Below are 18,606 nucleotides of genomic sequence, written 5' to 3' on the forward strand. Positions count from 1 at the left end.
ACAGGAAATCTGGGCTTTCATGGCTTAGGAAAGTCATGGCTGGAATCATGGCTATTTATGAACCAGATACAATTTAAGTATGGCATTTGTAGCTGGTTCTTCTGTTCCTTTACGGCTTTCACTAGACCCGAGATAATGAGATCTGCCTATCGATACTGTTAAGGGGTCCGTTGATGCACTCGTTGATTTAGCAATGTTAACTGATCACGTTTTAGGAACTGAAAGGACATTGGTGAAATGTGTCGGGGTGAGTCTTGTATATGTTATTGAATGGATCTCCTACTCTCCAACATCTGAAGAGCGAAAACTAGTACAAATTAGGGAAGGGGGCGTGGCCACTGGTGAAGGAGGTGTGACCATGCCCCCTTTCCTATACTTACAATGGGCAGTAGGAGACCCCCAAAAAAACCAGGTACAGGCCATAAAAAACCTACTGTACCTGCCAAAAAGGTACAGTTGGTGGGTATGAGATCTATAGTGGAGACCTGCGTGGGGTGAGTTTCTTAGAGTCGGAGCTGTTAGGCTCAAAGTTCGACCCGTAGATGGATTCAGGGACTTACTGCTAATAGTCCTTGATCTACAGATCGCAGCGAGCAGGGCAGTAAGGAATTAGAAGCTGCCTCAGGTACCATGGGCCCTGGTCGTGTGGGACTTTGAAAGCCAATCCTTGATCAGATTCACAGTCTTATAGGCAGTAGGGGAGGGGAGTGGAGGGGATAAGTGTTATGTATTTAGTCAGGGACTTAGTACCGGGGACCTTTATCCATTGTTCTACACTCGTAACCCTGCATGTTTCCGCCACAGATTATTTTCCAGTTGGTGACGTTTCCAAGATAAGTCACTGAGTCGTTTTAAGAGATGTTTGTGTGTGTGTGTAATGTTCTCTGGTTTTATAGTTGTATTGTGACCGTTGTTTGTGTGCAGGTTGCCGTGGCAATAACTGCCACAGGTTCGTCATTGTTTTTGTGTTATCGCTTTCTGAAGTCTGACCCCACTTCCCTTTAATGTATATCCCCCCCCCCCTCCCCTATTCATGGGTTACTTTCAGTTGTTTCGTGTAAGTCTATATCTCATTGTGAAACCTGGAACATGGCTCTCAGGATGTGGTTCAGAAATATATTTAAATGTATAGAATTTCGGCTCTTATGTTTTTACATCTATAATTGCTCTGTGATTTGCTGCAGCGCTTCACACCGCCGGTGCGTTCCGTTCTGTGTTCTTATTCTTTAGCTGTAAATAGGGCTGTAAGACTCGGAGCGAGCTGGCACCGACTAGCTTTATTGATTGTCGCTGCCTGCGGAGGGACGTCATATTTGTTAATTGGGTAATAATAAATACCTTCATAACCCACCTCATCGGAAAGTAATGGGCCCCATACATCCACAGATCTGGCTGGTTGGAACAAAATCCTGGTAATGTATGAGAGCAAATGACAGTTGACCATTTGCTTTGAAATGCTGGAAAACTGCCAAACTGTCATTCAGATATTACCAGGTTTATGCTCCAACCAGCCCAATCTGACAATCGATCTGTAGATGTATGGCCACCTTAACCTATGGCACTCCAGTTGGATGCGTTGAGGAACTACATATCCCAGAATGCTCTGATACAGTTTTACTGCCGGGACATACTAAAACTGTGGCAGTTATGTCATGCTGAGACATGTAGTTCCCCAGAAGCTTTATCCATCCACTGAACTGAATACCCCCCATAATGTTAGGGGACTACAGAGCTCAGAGCGCTGTTGGTAATTGTGTATTAGCACGGCGCCCGATTTCACTACGTTCGCAAATGTAGTGAAATCGCATCGCATGCCGTTATGGTATGGCATGCGATGCGATTTTGACACTTATAATGGCATTTAATGTACTATAGCATTAAATGACATATAATGTCAATTATTAAGGGCCCCCCCAGTATCGACGTGATCCCGAAGAGTGGCGGCGGTACGCATCCGACCGACCTTTTCATACCCCCACTATCCACGTCGGTGTGCAGTTTATTTTATATAGTGTGGCGAGCGCACGTGCATTATGTTGCATGTATTACGTGTCCCCTCGCTGCGCTCGCCACGCTTAGTGGGGGGTGGGTGTCCAAAATAAATGACATTTGTAATTTTACCATTAAATGGCATTATTCCAGGTTCCATCAGAACGGATATCTCATCGCATGGATGGGATGCAAATTTTTTTTATCGCACACCATCGCATCGCATGCCATACAATATTGTCATGCGATGCGATTTTTTTTTTTATTGCATCCTATCTTTTTAATGGATTCACTGACAGAGCAGTGAATACATTAGATAGGAAAATCCCATGCTATACAATATGGCATGCGATGCGAATTCACTACCGTGAATAGCCCTCTACGCAAATAGCGTAGTGGGCGCCGTGATAATACACAAGTACTGCACTTTTTAATTCATCCTCCTGATATGTGTTCCTTGTCGAAGCAAATCCTTAATAAATGCAGAATTCCCCTTTTTATAATTGCAGCAGAAAGGTCACTTTTCCGTTGGTGAATGACAGCAGCCACCAGCAGATTAATACGGACTGTCACTTCCTCCTGTGTGTGTTTCCCAGAAGATTGTGCCCTCATTAAGTGCGTTACGTAGCAGGTCTTTAATCTGTGGCACTTCCCGGATTCGTTAGGTGAAAGTGTAGAAGGGATTTCTCCATGTAATGATTCATCCTGTAGGAATGCATCTAATTACTCATCCACAACCTTCTGAAGAGTAATAGGACGTGGTCACCTCGTGCTCCTGCCAGTAATCCTAATTGGTTAGATCAGAAAAAGCAGATGACTTGCATTGACGCAAGTTATTATACATAGGTTGTAAATCCGTGGCTAATGAAGATCTAATTGGGGCAGTGCTGTAATTTAATTTGTGATCTAGTTATAAACAGACGGGGTGTGTCCTTAGCATGAGATATTAAGGGGTGTACACATGGTAAGATTTTGGCAGGAGATTTTGGCTAGATAGTCAAAATCTCCCAGTTTTTCTCCTGCTTTAAGTCAATATTGTCTAGCATAGATTGCTTAGCATAGATTGACTGTGCGGCAAAGCAATTTTAACTATATCGTAGACCACGGGTGTGAAACACAAGGCCCGCGGGCCAAATCCGGCCCGCCAGACCTCGTCATGTGGCCCGCATGAGGAGATAGCACGCAGGGGCAGTGTGTCCCAGCTCCTGCCTAGGCCACCTCCTCTCACCCACCCCCCACCCCGCGCGCACTTGCTCGCTCGCCGGAGCTGCGGGGTTGGTTGCTGGGACTGGGACGTCACGCAGCTGGCGATCCGTGCTGGACTGCTGGTAGTAGCGGTAACCGTGTGCTGACTGTAATAGGTTAGTAGTGTATAGCTCGGGCTTGTCACTGTACGTGGGTATCTCTGTCACTGAGGGTGACATTTACACACCAGGCCATGCTCTCCTCTAGTCACTGCGTGTCTATCTTGCTAGCCCACATTAAAATGTCTTTCCCAAAATGGTGTCACCTCCTCTAGCATCCCTAAGGCAGCTCTGTACCTTCTGTTCCTGTCTACCACTGAACCCTGCACCTCAATATAATTAGTACTGGATGTGGAATTAAATTTAAAGTACACCTTAAAGTACACCTGCTTTAAAGTACACCTGCTTTAAAGTACACCTTGTACAAGTTTTCTGTCATTTGTACTTTTTGGGGGACCGGCCCTTTGAGTTTGACCAAACTGCTGATGCGGCCCCCGATGAATTTGAGTTTGACACCCCTGTCGTAGACTATCATTACTTAGACAGAATCGCTTAAGGCCCACACACACTTGCTGACTTTTTAACTTAAAGGGCCAGATGTATCAAGCTTCAAAAAGTGATAAAGTAGAGAGTGATAAACAACCAGCCAATCTGCTCCTACTTGTCATTTTTCAAACCCAACCAGTAACGACAGGTAGGAGCTGATTGGCTGGCTGCTCATCACTCACTATTTTATCACTTTTTGAAGCTTGATACATATGGCCTATAGTCGGCAAGTGTGTATGGACCACCGAGACCCGACTACAATGATGCGCACTCCCGTTTTACCAGCACGTCTGGCGATGATGGCTCATATTTGAGCCATCATCGCCAGGTGTGTATGGCAGCCAGGCTGAAAGATGAGAGACTTTCAGCCCAGCTGACCGGCTGCCCCCACCGGTGCATACTCACCCTGCGCCACCACACTCCGCTCTGCTGCTGCGCCCCCAACGCTCTCCCCGGCCAGGCCACACAGACCGGTGGAATGCCCCGCCCGCGGCACAACTCCTCCAAAGTCTCCTTTATGGAATTAATGGGAAATAATCTCTTGTAAGAACATTTGGTCTATGTGGCCTCAATTGCAAAGCAAGTATTCACTCTAGCACCCTGCATCTTTCAAAACTCGTGCAGTACCTGTACCCTGCCTGATGTGTCGCTTTCTGCTGTAGTGGTTCTAGCACAGGTATGAGCTGCATATAAGTACTGAAATACAGACCACACTGTGCTAATTGAACCAAAGCAGGGAGAGAACACTTCTCTCTTCCGGATAATAATGGGTCTGATTCTGGTGCAGACGCATGTGGTTGAGTACTTGACTATTCTGAAGAGCTGTGGTAGATTTGCTGTGGTAGTTAACAAGGCCATTCCTAGTCTACCTATAAAGATATACAGGCTACAGTGCATAAAACTTGTACGGGCCCCCCTCCTTGTTCCATTGCGCCTGCTGTTTGCATGTCAGCCATATTTGTGACTGATGTGATGTTGGGGGTCTGAGCACAATATTTCTTCCGCGGACTTAATAAAGCAATTGATTGTTTGGACATCATATAAATTACCTATCATGGCTTTGTATATTAAGTTTTGAATCCAAACTGCAATTTTACAACCACAATAAAATTGCCTTGTACTGTAACATCTAAATTGTATATAAAGTTTAAAAATAAGTCCAATAAATCCAGCCAACAAATATGACGTTCGTTATGTGGGAGGATTCCTGTTTAGACATCGGGATGAGTCTATGATACTTGGCTTGTAGACAACTTGACAAATACGCCCGTGGTATCAGGTGATGGGAATATTGCGCAGGTTTTCCTTGGTGTTTACTGTAGGACAAATATTGCCATAGCCCAGTGGTTCCCAAACTTTTTGAATCACGGCACCCTAAAGTATCAGAATATTTTTCACAGCACCCCTAGGCCAAAGTTGGTTACTAATTTCAGGAAAAATATTTAAAAAGTTGTGATTTAAATGTTTTCCTTCGGTCCACTTATGTGGTGAGAAACATGATTCACTTCTGTTTACCCACATTTTCTTAATTGGAAGCCACAAGCACTGATTTTGCCTATTTCATCGGCCATAAATAACTTACATTGATTCTGGACCACCAACCTGAGGCACCCCTGCAAGTGCTCCAAGGCACCCCAGGGAGCCCAGGCGCACAGTTTGGGAACCACTGCCATAGCCATAGAACCTAAAAGAAGATATTTGGTTAGTTTTCTTTTTTTTTTTTTTTTTTTAGACTTTCATACATCATTAGTTTATTATCAGATTGCTTTTTGTGTGCAAATGAAATTTTCACGGATCATAAAAGTAATTTTTTTTTTTTTAGATTCTGTTTCTACATCTTGAAACCACGGGAGCGGAGTCGGAGCAGTTATCTGAGAAAAAGACGACAAATCTGCCGCCGGGGAAATATCACTACACCATAGCCGGGTCCAAAAATGATTTAGTCTGTGACAAATGCCCAGCCGGCACGTATGTGTCCAAACACTGCACTGAGTCTGCCCTCCGTGAATGCAGCCCTTGCCCCAAGGGCACATTCACGAGGCACGAGAACAGGAATGATAGGTGCCATACGTGCGGTCCGCCGTGCGAGCGGCCCATGGTCACGAAAACACCTTGCTCTGCCTTGACTGACCGCGAGTGCACATGCTCTGCCAGTGCGTATCTCGTCAACGGCACGTGTGCCAATCATACCGTGTGCCCGGTGGGATGGGGCGTGAGGAAGAAGGGGAGCGAGACGGAGAACGTGAAATGTAGGGTGTGCTCCCGCGGTACTTATTCTGATGTGCCTTCCAGTACTATGAGATGTAAGAGCCACACCAACTGCTCAGAGATTGGCCTGACCGTCCTGGTGCCCGGTACGAACCAACAGGACAACAAGTGCGGACCCCGCTCTTCCTCTTCCCCCGCCACAGACGTCTATTCTCCACCCACTGAATATGGTGAGTTCTTCTTACTTTTCTTTTCAGTTTTTGTACTGATTTCGTTGCCATCCATCAAGTTCTGTTGAATATGACATGATGGGAATTGTAGAGTGCCAGGTTCTACCAAAAGAAGAAGCATAATCAAACCTTCTGAACCGTACAGGTGGAGGTGTTGGCTACAGCAACCAATCCTAAATATTTTTTATGAATGTACCAGACAAATGAAAGCTGGATTCTGATTGGTTGCGATGCACAATACCTCCTCTTATTTAGAACCTTCTCCCATGGCATTGTCTTGTGTCCAATGGGGAACTAAAAAAGTTGAGTGCCCAGGGCTAAGACTGTGGGCCTAAACCACACTATTAAAAGTCAAGCAACATCAACATTCATACAACCATTCCCCATACAGTGCTGGTCAGGGATAGACTGGGGGCTCCTTGGAGAAAGCCACGCCTCATTAGCTTTCAAAGACCAATGGTAGGTTGAATTAGTAGAACAGTTTGACTGGATTGGCTGGTGACACCTCTGGTACCACCTGATACTGGTGTCTGGTCCTGTGCATGGTCACACTACATCGATGTAAACTAATGGCGCCATGTTATCGTGGTCCGCTGTCCTGCCTCGCAATCCTTTAGGAGTGAGAAGGAAAAAGAAACCAGTATGACATTAGCTAATGAGATTCTCTGGCATTCCTTGCTAATATCACTCTACGATTCCCGCTCTCCTTTGCACTGAGAAGGCCATACCTTGTGATCTGTATAACGTTATATACACTTGCTTTGTTTGTACTGTAAATATAGGTCATTCTTTACCCAGCTAAGTCATGCTCCTGCAGCTCCTGTTTATTAAACTAATTGTGCAACCCAGATAGAATGTCAGATAGAATTGATCAGTAGTTTAATGACTTAGACAAGCTCCTTATACTTCCTGTGAGCCGGGCAAACACGCAGGACGTCGCACACGATAAGCGCCGATTGATTCTGTTATCGTCTCATGAAACGGCCATTAGCTGACAATAAACTACTGTAACCAGATTACAGGTCTGAGCTTACCAAGTGGAAAGGAACACAGTTCAGTGTTTGCTCAGGAATGAGTCAGTGTGCGCTCACCCTTTTGTCATTGGCTGGTATCCAATGTCAGCTCACTGTAACCTGGTAACTGTAAGCTGTGCGGGGGGTGTGCACACGTCTTTTCACCCGTGCCCGCCGTTGGTCACAGAACACATGTCCTTGTGTGAGGTAATCCCGTATGCAACATTATCCTTTACCATCTGATAATACTCCGGTTCTGCTTTTCCCACTTATTTTCTAGTCGCAGTGTTGTCCGTTGGATTATTTCCAGGAAGGAAAATAAATATTTGCATGGTATAAGCAAGGCCAAAGATCAGCTATTCCTCGGGTCAGTCTCAAAAGTGTAGTTCCTTTTGTAATTTAAATTCACACAATTCAATGGGAATAGGCCACTACTTTCCTGGAATGTGGCAACCAAACATACTGTTTGTTTTGGTTTCATTGGCTAACCGTGTTCATTGGGACCTTGGCGGAACTATATCTGCGACAAAACTTTAAGTTAAATGCTTACATTAACACCCCACTTTGCATCGCCTCATTTTACACATTCCAAAAATGTTATGTTTTTCCCTCATTCCCTAACGTTTGTCACTGGGTCCATTTCCCCCTGCATACACCATCCGGATTGTACGTCAGCTTTTCATAACCTATCTGAACAAAGTTTTAATGTATCTGAATTTATTTAATTTAAGGCAGAAAGCTGCTCAGTTCATGAAATCACTGAGGGAGAGGATTTCTCAGTGCAGATAGCTCAGAGGGATGTTCCAAAGCCTCTCTGCTCTGTGATCACAGAAGGGGGAGAATAAGGGGGGAGGTTTTATGTTTTTTTCGTGAATAATCCTGAAAAAAAATGACTATAACTAATACAGTATGCGAACGTTCTGCAATAATTTTTTAAGGAACCGCACATGGGGAAAAAAGTTGACACAATCAAATGGTCGGCAGGGAAATGGTCAATACGTGAAAATGTCATGGGTTTTTCACAGGCTGGTACTGTATTTGGTGTAGGAGGCAAATAAAACAAGTTTCTGCTGCTGCTGCTTTTAGAACACGTCCTGAAATAAGGGCCTTTTCATGCCGTTCACTTATGATTTCCTAAATAGTCCATGCAGGAGGTGAATGGTCTACTGATCTCTTGTATGAGCTGGCTGAAGGCGCAGGCTGATGCCAGAGTAAATATGTGAGATCAGAGGCGCACCGGGTAACGCTGCATGCTGGATCAGTTTTGTTAAAATTAGAGTATATCCTGTCTGACTCCCAGACGGGTGTTTTTTTTTTTTTTCTTCTGGAGGCTGGATTTTCATTAGTCTATTGCAAGTTCTCAGCAAGTCCACTTGTCTTCTACTGTACGGTCTACGCTGCCTTCTGAAAGCTAGATATACCAGCAACTTTAAATTAACTGAAATCCCCCCCCCCCCCCTTCGTGTTTCAGATCCCGTAGATGTTTACAACGAAACTGAAACAAACGAAACCAAATACTTGAACATGGCGGGTGACCTGAGCCAGCGAGACAATGACGGAAAGCATCGGCAGCTGAGCGAAGACGTCCAGAGGCCGGTAGTGGTGGCGGGGAGAGACGACGGCCTCAAAAACACAGTTTTTAAGACCACTAAGAGGGGACCTCCGCGCCAGCTCCAAAGCCACTTTGACATCAATGAGCACCTTCCCTGGATGATTGTACTATTCCTGCTCCTCGTACTGGTGATCATTGTGGTGTGCAGCGTCCGGAAGAGCTCCCGAACGCTCAAGAAAGGGCCAAAGCATGACCCCAGCTCCATCGTGGAAAAGGCTGGATTCAAGAAGTCTGCAGCGCTGACCCAAAACCGTGAGAAATGGATCTACTACTGCAACGGCCACGGTGAGTGGATCGCGTGCGGATGCCTGACTGTCTTCAGTGTCTTTTATCTTAGAGTTTGTAATGCCCCTTACACATTATGCTACACAGTGTAATGCCCCTTATACCATATTATGCCCCACACAGTGATGCCCATGTTATTATGCACACACTACCTGCTTGTTGTCAGGGGTTTCATGATGCCCCCATCTCATGATGCCCCCATCTGCAGCGTCTTTATTACAAAACCCCCTCTCTACAGGTCAGCGGTCCTGGTCCTTCCAGGGACTGCTTTCCACACCTAATTTGTTTCCCTGAGCCTATAGTAACTGTCCCTCCCAAAATGGCACTGCCTCCTTTTAACATGTCTTTCAAAACCATCTCCCCTGAAGGGGTGTCCATTTTGGGAACAACCTTTTCAACAGTATTTTATGCAGGCAGCACTGCTCGCCCAGCCCTACAAACGGCGATGGGTAACTGATGCACATTACACCACCTGTAAAATTACGGTTAGTAGCTGATTGGGTGGAACTTTATCTCTCTCTGCCCTTTATCTCTCTGCAAGGCTTAGTCCATAGACCCCTTAGTGTGACTAGGCCACATTATATCTCCCATTTAGTAATCTGCATCGCTGCTACATTGCAAAGTGTTCACAGCTTATTAGTCATGTATGGGACCTCTGGCCTCTATTTGTGTTCGCTATCCTGCTAAGTCTGTGAAATTATCCTTCAGTGACTATTACCGTGTCAGAGACCACTGCTGCCGCGAGTGGGTAGTTTAATCAATATTCTGCTTATTATCTGTAGTTGCTATGGTGATGGCACCAAACCAGCCGATGCTTCGGTGTTGAAAATTCAGGTTCATTCTAAAAATGGAATGACACATTTTTGCGTTCTAACCCTGTGGCCCTTCTAGGAAAGAAAAAAAGTTTAGAGATTTAACCCTTTGTATTGCTCCCAGAGGGTGGCGTCTGTATACTAGCACATGTAGGTAGCGCCTGTCCACCTACTTTGCTGACTGATTTCTGGGTTAGCCTGTGCTTTATATAATTCCTTCTTGGCTAGGAGCACCCTTCCTCCCAGTTTTTCCAATTGGTAAGCAAGTAACATCACAGAATTCGCACAGCCGTTTTACACTTCAGATATTCTTCAGTAACCTTTCAGGGTCCTAGGGTAGTATCCCATTGAGACCTTGTGGTCCCAGTCGGTGAAGAAGAAGGGTCAGAGTCACCTTGGTAATCCTAGTAGAGTACACTGTATGTTGTAACTAGGATACTCCACGTCATTAAATATTAATGTGCTAATCCCGTAAGTAAGAATAGAAGGTGTTTATGTCATCAGAAGTTTGCAGAGGATATAGGGCAGTGATGTCATAAATTTGTAGAGGCTATAGGCCAGTCATGTCATAAATTTGCAGAGGATATAGGGCAGTGATGTCATACATATGCAGAGGATATGGGGCAGAGATTGTCATTAGTTTGCAGAGGACATGGGGCAGTGATGTCAGTAGTTTGCAAAGGATATGGGGCAGAGATGATCTAGTTTGCAGAAGATATGGGCCATTGAAGATGTCATTAGTTTGCAAAGGATATAGGGCAGTGATGTCATACATTTGCAGAATATATCGGACAGTGGTGTCATTAGTTTTCAGAGGATATGGGGCAGTTTTGATGTCATTAGTTTGCAGAGGATATGGGGCAGTGATGATGTCATTTGTTGGAAGAGGATATGGGGCAGTTATGTCATTAATATGCAGATGATATGGGGCAGAGATGATGTAGTTTGCAGAGGATATGGGGCAGTGATGATGTCATTAGTTTGCAGAGGATATGGGGCATTGATGATGTCATTAGTTTGCAGAGGAAATGGGGCAGTGATGATGTCATTGGTTGGAAGAGGATATGGGGCAGTGATGTCATTAGTTTGCAAAGGATATGGGGCAGAGATGATATAGTTTGCAGAGGATATGGGGCATTGAAGATGTCATTAGTTTGCAAAGGATATAGGGCAGCGATGTCATAAATTTGCAGAATATATAGGACAGTGGTGTCATTAGTTTTCAGAGGATATGGGGCAGTTTTGATGTCATTAGTTTGCAGAGGACATTGGGCCGTGATGATGTCATTGGTTGGAAGAGGATATGGGGCAGTTATGTCATTAATTTGCAGATGATATGGGGCAGAGATGATGTCGTTTGCAGAGGATATGGGGCAGTGATGATGTCATTAGTTTGCAGAGGATATGGGGCAGTGATGATGTCATTAGTTTGCAGAGGATATGGGGCAGTGATGATGTCATTAGTTTGCAGAGGATATGGGGCAGTGATGATGTCATTAGTTGGAAGAGGATATGGGGCAGTGATGATGTCATTAATTTGCAGATCATTGATGATTAGTTTGCACAGGATATGGGGCAGTGATGATTAGTTTGCACAGGATATGGGGCAGTGATGATTAGTTTGCACAGGATATGGGGCACTTGTGTTCTGCGTTTTCATCTGTAATGGGATTTGGACAATTCCTATTATAGCCCCTCGTACCTTGTGCTTACATAGCCTCATCCAGGGGTGCCCCACCGCCCGGCCTGACCTGTCTATCCTGCGTCCCTGTACACCGTCCTATATTATAGGGATTCTGATTATACATTAAACAGGACGGGGTCTCATGATCTTCCGTTCCCCTCATTAGCAGATACATGTGCTCTTGCTCTATGCTTCTCGCTCCCAGGATTTATGGTGTCTAATGGCTATAGCATAAAAACCATTTCCACCCAGCGTGCCCTGGGGAGAGGGCTTCATGAGAACCGTCTCCTGAATCTCTCCCTTGTTTGTCTTGCTGAGTATGTGCGGTGCTTCGGGCAGGACCGCTCTGAACCAGCTGCACAGGGCCTTCAGATGTGGGAGTACAGTTTCTATTTCCAGCTTAGAAACGTGCGGGCTGTGTAATCGCAGGGCCTTAATCCTCAGAAATTCCCACAGATGCCGTTTACCAATTTTTAGAGTTCATTAGTTGTGGCTCATATATTTTTAAAAATAACAGCACACGGCTCTTTACCCCTCCCACCACTGGTTTGCGCCCACCAGCCCTCTCCATTGCCTTGCGCCCCGTGCAAGTCTGTGAATTCATCGCTGATAGACCGCCTCCCGCAAATCTATTCGCAACTCACTTGCCATCGAATGATTTTTCCAGTCTGTGCAACTGAATAGGCTTCCCTATATAAGAAACTGTTAATAATAGGATATTCAAAGTGCGTTTCTATGAGAAATCCGCATGGACGCTGTAAATGTCGGCGTAACAAGGGAGATGTTCGTGTTCATCCTGAGGAGTCCAATAAATCGTCCAATTGACAGTTTACCTTGAGCGGAGCCTCCGGATCCTTGTTCTTCTCTCAGGTGTAAATACTGGCACAATAGGATTTGATCGATGAGCCTCAGGTACATCCCCGACCCATTGTACAGTACTTTCCCAGCAAGGATCCCTGTGCCCTTGTGCTACAGATCATCTCTGTCCATTCCTATAACCTCCACCTAACAAACACCGGTGATGATGTCATAAGTACTTTAACCCTTTCAGCATGTGTTTTTTCTCTCTCTTTGAACGAATTAAAAACCTTAATGAACAGAACAAATCTGTAAGTCATGTATTCCAAAGAATGCTCAAGAAACATTAGTAATTTATAATTTTGGGGGGATCCAGAATTTGGGTCGGCATGTATTACGTCAACACAATAAAGGTTGACGTGGTGATGGTTGACATGAATTTCTCATAATTTTAATCATATATTTTTTTAATACTTTACTGTCCACTTGGAATACATGTTGGAATGGTAAAGTGTTCCTAGCGGAACGCGGTACCCAGCCTGGAGCCTGGCGAGTAATATGAGCCTTGCGGGGGTCATTGGTTACAATCATTGGTGGTCCACATGCTCAAATGTACAAATTGACACTAAAAAACTTCGACCCTTTTCATGTATCAACTTTTTCCCATGGCGACCTTGTGCAAGTTGACCTTTTAGGGTTGACCTAGATATGGGGTGGCCCCAAATCAGTCCTCCTGATCTACCAACGGTCCATGTTTTCAAATGCTCTAGCAGGTGCACAGCTGTGGTCATTACGAACTGTCACATTCCCCAGATCACCTAGCTGGTGCACAGCTGTAGTCATTACTAACTGTCACATTCCCCAGATCACCTAGCTGGTGCACAGCTGTAGTCATTACTAACTGTCACATTCCACAGATCACCTAGCTGGTGCACAGCTGTGGTCATTACTAACTGTCACATTCCCCAGACCACCTAGCTGGTGCACAGGTGTAGTCATTACTAACTGTCACATTCCCCAGACCACATAGCTGGTGCACAGGTGTAGTCGTTACTAACTGTCACATTCCCCAGATCACCTAGCTGGTGCACAGCTGTAATCATTACTAACTGTCACAGTCCCCAGATCACCTAGCTGGTGCACAGCTGTAGTCATTACTAACTGTCACATTCCCCAGATCACCTAGCAGGTGCACAGCTGTAGTCATTACTAACTGTCACATTCCCCAGACCACCTAGCTGGTGCACAGGTGTAGTCATTACTAACTGTCACATTCCCCAGACCACATAGCTGGTGCACAGGTGTAGTCGTTACTAACTGTCACATTCCCCAGATCACCTAGCTGGTGCACAGCTGTAGTCATTACTAACGGTCACATTCCCCAGATCACCTAGCTGGTGCACAGCTGTAGTCATTACTAACTGTCACATTCCCCAGATCACCTAGCTGGTGCACAGCTGTAGTCATTACTAACTGTCACATTCCCCAGATCACCTAGCTGGTGCACAGGTGTAGTCATTACTAACTGTCACATTCCCCAGACCACCTAGCTGGTGCACAGGTGTAGTCATTACTAACTGTCACATTCCCCAGATCACCTAGCTGGAGCACAGCTGTAGTCATTACTAACTGTCACATTCCCCAGATCATCTAGCTGGTGCACAGCTGTAGTCATTACTAACTGTCACATTCCCCAGATCACCTAGCTGGTGCACAGCTGTAGTCATTACTAACTGTCACATTCCCCAGACCACCTAGCTGGTGCACAGGTGTAGTCGTTACTAACTGTCACATTCCCCAGACCACCTAGCTGGTGCACAGGTGTAGTCGTTACTAACTGTCACATTCCCCAGACCACCTAGCTGGTGCACAGGTGTAGTCGTTACTAACTGTCACATTTCCCAGATCACCTAGCTGGTGCACAGCTGTAGTCATTACTAACTGTCACATTCCCCAGATCACCTAGCTGGTGCACAGCTGTAGTCATTACTAACTGTCACATTCCCCAGATCACCTAGCTGGTGCACAGCTGTAGTCATTACTGTCACATTCCCCAGATCACCTAGCTGGTGCACAGCTGTAATCATTACTAACTGTCACATTCCCCAAATCTCCAACATTAATGGTTAAAGGAATTTAAGATCAAATTGTAAAATCCGCATATCTTAAAATAAATTTTAAACTTAAGGCCCCCATACACTAGCCGATTTTGGTCCCATTTCGGTCGGATCTGGCCGAAATCGGACCAAAATCGGCTAGTTTTGATGTCCCCGCAGATCCGATGCGCGGTCCCGTGCGCATCGGATCTGCGTCAGGTGGTCGGACCTGCTGCACGTCCGACCACCCGACTTGGGACCTAGTGGGGCGGTGGAGGGAGCAGGGGGGGCTGGGGACGCTGCAGGGGACACAGGCGGCATAGAGCCGGGCAGGGGGAGCCGGGAGCTGTCAGTACTGAATAAAAAAAAAAAGCCCATACAATGAATGGGCGGCCTGTGATTGGCTGAGAGCACTCTCAGCCAGTCAGCAATTGGCTGAGAGAGCGCTCAGCCAATCACAGGCTGCCCATTCATTGTATAGGCTTTTTTTTCTAGCACTGACAGCACCCAGCTCCCTCTGCCCGGCTCTATGCCGCCTGTGTCACCCCGCAGCGTCCCCAGCCCCTCCTGCTTCCACCAGCAGGGGGTGCTCTGTAGCCCCCCCCGTGCTCCCCGGCTTTTTACATGTGATAAATCGAGATGATTTATCACATGTAAAAAATGGCACATCAAGTGCCAATCTAATCAAGCTCCCCCGGGGAGCAGCCGGGGAAGCTCAGGGGGAAGTCGGGGGCGACTTGTCCTAAGGACAAGTCGCCCTAGTGTATGGGGGCCTTTAGTCGACCTTATTCTTTGTGCCTCGTTGCCCATCTATAAAACGGGCCCTGAACAGGCAGATATCTGACCAATATGGTCTGTCATTCTGGTGCTAACCAATTAGTTCCTAGCCTGTAAAATGACAGTTAGGAGCTGGTTGTTTCGATCTCTCGCTGCTTTATGACTCCTTTACATTGGCTGAGTTGGCCACACAGTGACTTTAATGCCGTGAATGCAGATCTGTTATTCTGTATGTAGAATGAGACGTATTTCTGGGTGCTAATTGTATAGATTATGGGTCCTCGAACTGCGGCCCTCCAGATGTTGTGAAACTACAAATCCCAGCATGCCTTGCCACAGTTTTGCTATAAGGGAGTGTTAAAACTGTGACAAGGCATGCTGGGATTTGTAGTTTCACAACATCTGGAGGGCCACAGTTTGAGGACCCATGGTGTAGATGGAGACATTGATGACCATAGAGATGACCGTGTTTCTCTGCTTGTGCAGGTATTGACATTCTGAAGTTGGTGGCGGCCCAGGTTGGCAGTCAGTGGCAAGAAATCTACCAGTTCCTGTGCAATGCCAATGAGCACGAGGTGGCGGCCTTCTCCAATGACTACACAGCGGATCACGAGCGGGCCTACGCAGCGTTGCAGCATTGGACTGTACGGGGGCCGGAGGCCAGTCTGGCAAAACTCATCAGTGCTTTACGCCAGCACCGGCGCAATGACGTGGTGGAGAAGATCCGTGGCCTCATGGAGGATACTGTCCAGGTAACGTGACCTTCTATTAAGGATTAAGTAGCGTTCTGCAGTTGTGGTTAAAAAGCCATAATATTTACCTCATGAGTTCAGTGATCTCCAAAATGGCTGCTTGGTAAGACGCTGGACTTCCATGTATGAGGTGATGGAACATTAAGAGATCTGTGTACTAAAGCAGTGGTTCTCAACCTCGGTTCTCAACTACCCCCAACAGTTCTCGTTTTGCAGTTCTCCACACAGAATCACAGGTGAAATAATTAGCTCCACCTGTGATCTTTTAAAATGTGTCGGTAAATGAGTGCACCTGCCGGGTGACCTGGAAAACCTGCACTGTTGAGGGTACTTGAGGACCGAGATTGAGAACCGCTGTACTAAGTCATGGAGAGAGAGAAAGTGTATGAAGATAAGGTACCAGCTGATCAGCTCCCAACTGTCCTTTTTCAAACAGCCTGTAACATGGCAGCTAGGAGCTGATTGGCTGATCTACTTTATCTCTCTCCAAGATTTGATAAACCTCCCCCGTCTTCAATGTTTTTTTTGCGTTTCCACACTTCCGCTAGTAAAAAGGTGGGTTAGTCATGCGCTGTGTTAGTGCAAAAGACACTGTGGCGTTTCCTCTGGCCAGTCTGGTTTCTGCTGATGGCATGCACCATCGCAGTCACAGAACATATAGGCGGGAGTTGCACCTCTCTGATCTGTCTGTCCCCTGTATGTACCCAGTAATAAGCCACACCCACTTGCGTCCAGTGACCCTCCTACAGTGCACAAGCCAGTGATATCCCCTCTAAACACAGAAAGAGGGGCCCATTTATCATCAGTGTTAAAACTCATTGTAGATAGTAAAACACCTTGTGCATAACTGATGGTGCTCCAGCCAATCGGCTCCCACCTGTCATTTTTTGAACACATAATGGTTAGAGCTGATTGGCTGGAGCACTATTTTTGGGACAAAGGATATTTGTTAACTAAGTACACACGGATGCATAGAGCAAGGTTTGGAAGCGGTCAGTCACTCTTTGCCTGCCCGGTCACAGAGACGCCTCTCTCCTAACATAGCAGCCTGCTGCAGAGCAGTGAGTACACCTGGTAGACCAATGTGATTAAGGGCTAGATGCGCTAAGCTTCAAGAGTGATAACATGGAGAGTGATAAACAGCCAGCTTGTAAATGCCATGTGTTTGAAAAATGTCAGACAGGAGCTGATTGGCTGGTTGTTTATCACTCTCCATTTTATCACTTTTTGAATCATAGTGCATCTGGCCCTAGGTATAAACCCCCTGATATTTCCTGTACATCATTCAGTTGACGTGCAGCCTTGGATATATTTTACAGTGACTTTACCAGGCCGACTGTATCCCTAGTTACTGCAGGAAATGTCCATCTGAGGTTCTGTGTGTGTGTGTGTGTGTTCTCCAGCGCAGCAGCTGCCCTGTAGGGGGAGCATTACATCTATCTATCTCCGCGTATCGCCATGTAACCGATCAGACCTCTGCTTAGCGCCACGGCAGGCTCCTGGCACTCCGACATTGATAATGGCTGCTTCACACTATCTTATCTTTTACCTGCTGAGGCTTCTGTCAGAACGCTAGACTATGATATAGCAGATGTCGCGCTCCTTCTGTGTTATCTCTCCGTGGACAGAATGTTATATTTAAGGAGAAAGTCCAGCCCCTTACTGCTGTAGGATCAACCCTTCCATCTATAGAAATACTGCTTTATAGAGGCCTCTATTAATGTAGTTCCTGTACGATAGTTTTAGAACAATGCATATTTGGAGAACGCTGTTATTCGCCGATTCTATCTGTCCGGTGTTCACCATCTGTATCTTCCTGCCCAGCTTTCTTCTCTTGTTTTGTCGGCAGCATTAGGGTAACCGAAAACGAGCACAAATGTATGTGTCATCCGGCAAGAACCCAGAGAAGCCTCTGTCTCCGCTGGTACCTGTTCCCAGGAATAAGTAACGCCATCTCAAGATGGCATTTACTAGTGGCAAATAGCTTTGGTTTTCCATGCTGGATCAGTCACCCGATTCCCCTGTCCAATAGAGCGGTGGTGTTGGGAAATTCATTAAGGCCCAGGAAGTCTGGCGTTAATGTTTCGATAAATTGAACAGCGCGATAAAGGAGCTTTTTCCCACCTGCTTGATGGGGGGGGGGGGGGGGGGGGGGGACACACAACTGAGCAAAACCATGCAGGGCAGATGTAACATGCAGAGAGGGTTAGATCTGGGCGGGGTGTGTTGAAACTTAAATCTAAATTGCAGTGTACAAATAAAGACCGTATTTATACTGCACAGAAAAAATCTAACCCACCCAAATCTAAATATCTCTGCCCATGTTACATCAGCCCCATCTGCAGTGCAGCATGGTTTTGGCCACTTGTGTGCTTTTTTGCTTTGCGGGGGGAGGCGGAATCGGTGCTTTTTCACTAAAATCAGGAACGCATCGGCAAATAGAGAGCCTCCTCCCGCTAGTGTCTAAACCTAACCCCTCCCCATCCTCGGCCGCCTGCTCACGTTTTCCATATACTCTCCAATCGGGATGCCGGCTGGGGAGATTCTGGCCTCTGTATCC

General features: G+C 46.1%; 1 protein-coding gene across 1 annotated transcript in view; it reads left to right on the forward strand.

Moving 5' to 3' along the window:
• The window catches only part of TNFRSF21 (TNF receptor superfamily member 21), a 59,179-nt gene that overhangs the window by 18,256 nt on the left and 22,317 nt on the right, over nt 1-18,606 (forward strand). The window contains exons 2-4 of the mRNA XM_083178662.1: nt 5,602-6,217; nt 8,702-9,127; nt 15,781-16,046. Of these exons, the coding sequence (XP_083034788.1) occupies nt 5,602-6,217; nt 8,702-9,127; nt 15,781-16,046 (1,308 nt within the window). The remainder of the gene's footprint in view (nt 1-5,601; nt 6,218-8,701; nt 9,128-15,780; nt 16,047-18,606) is intronic.

Source organism: Crinia signifera, chromosome 3, assembly GCF_055691185.1.
Source record: "Crinia signifera chromosome 3, ASM5569118v1, whole genome shotgun sequence".
Taxonomy (NCBI): domain Eukaryota; kingdom Metazoa; phylum Chordata; class Amphibia; order Anura; family Myobatrachidae; genus Crinia; species Crinia signifera.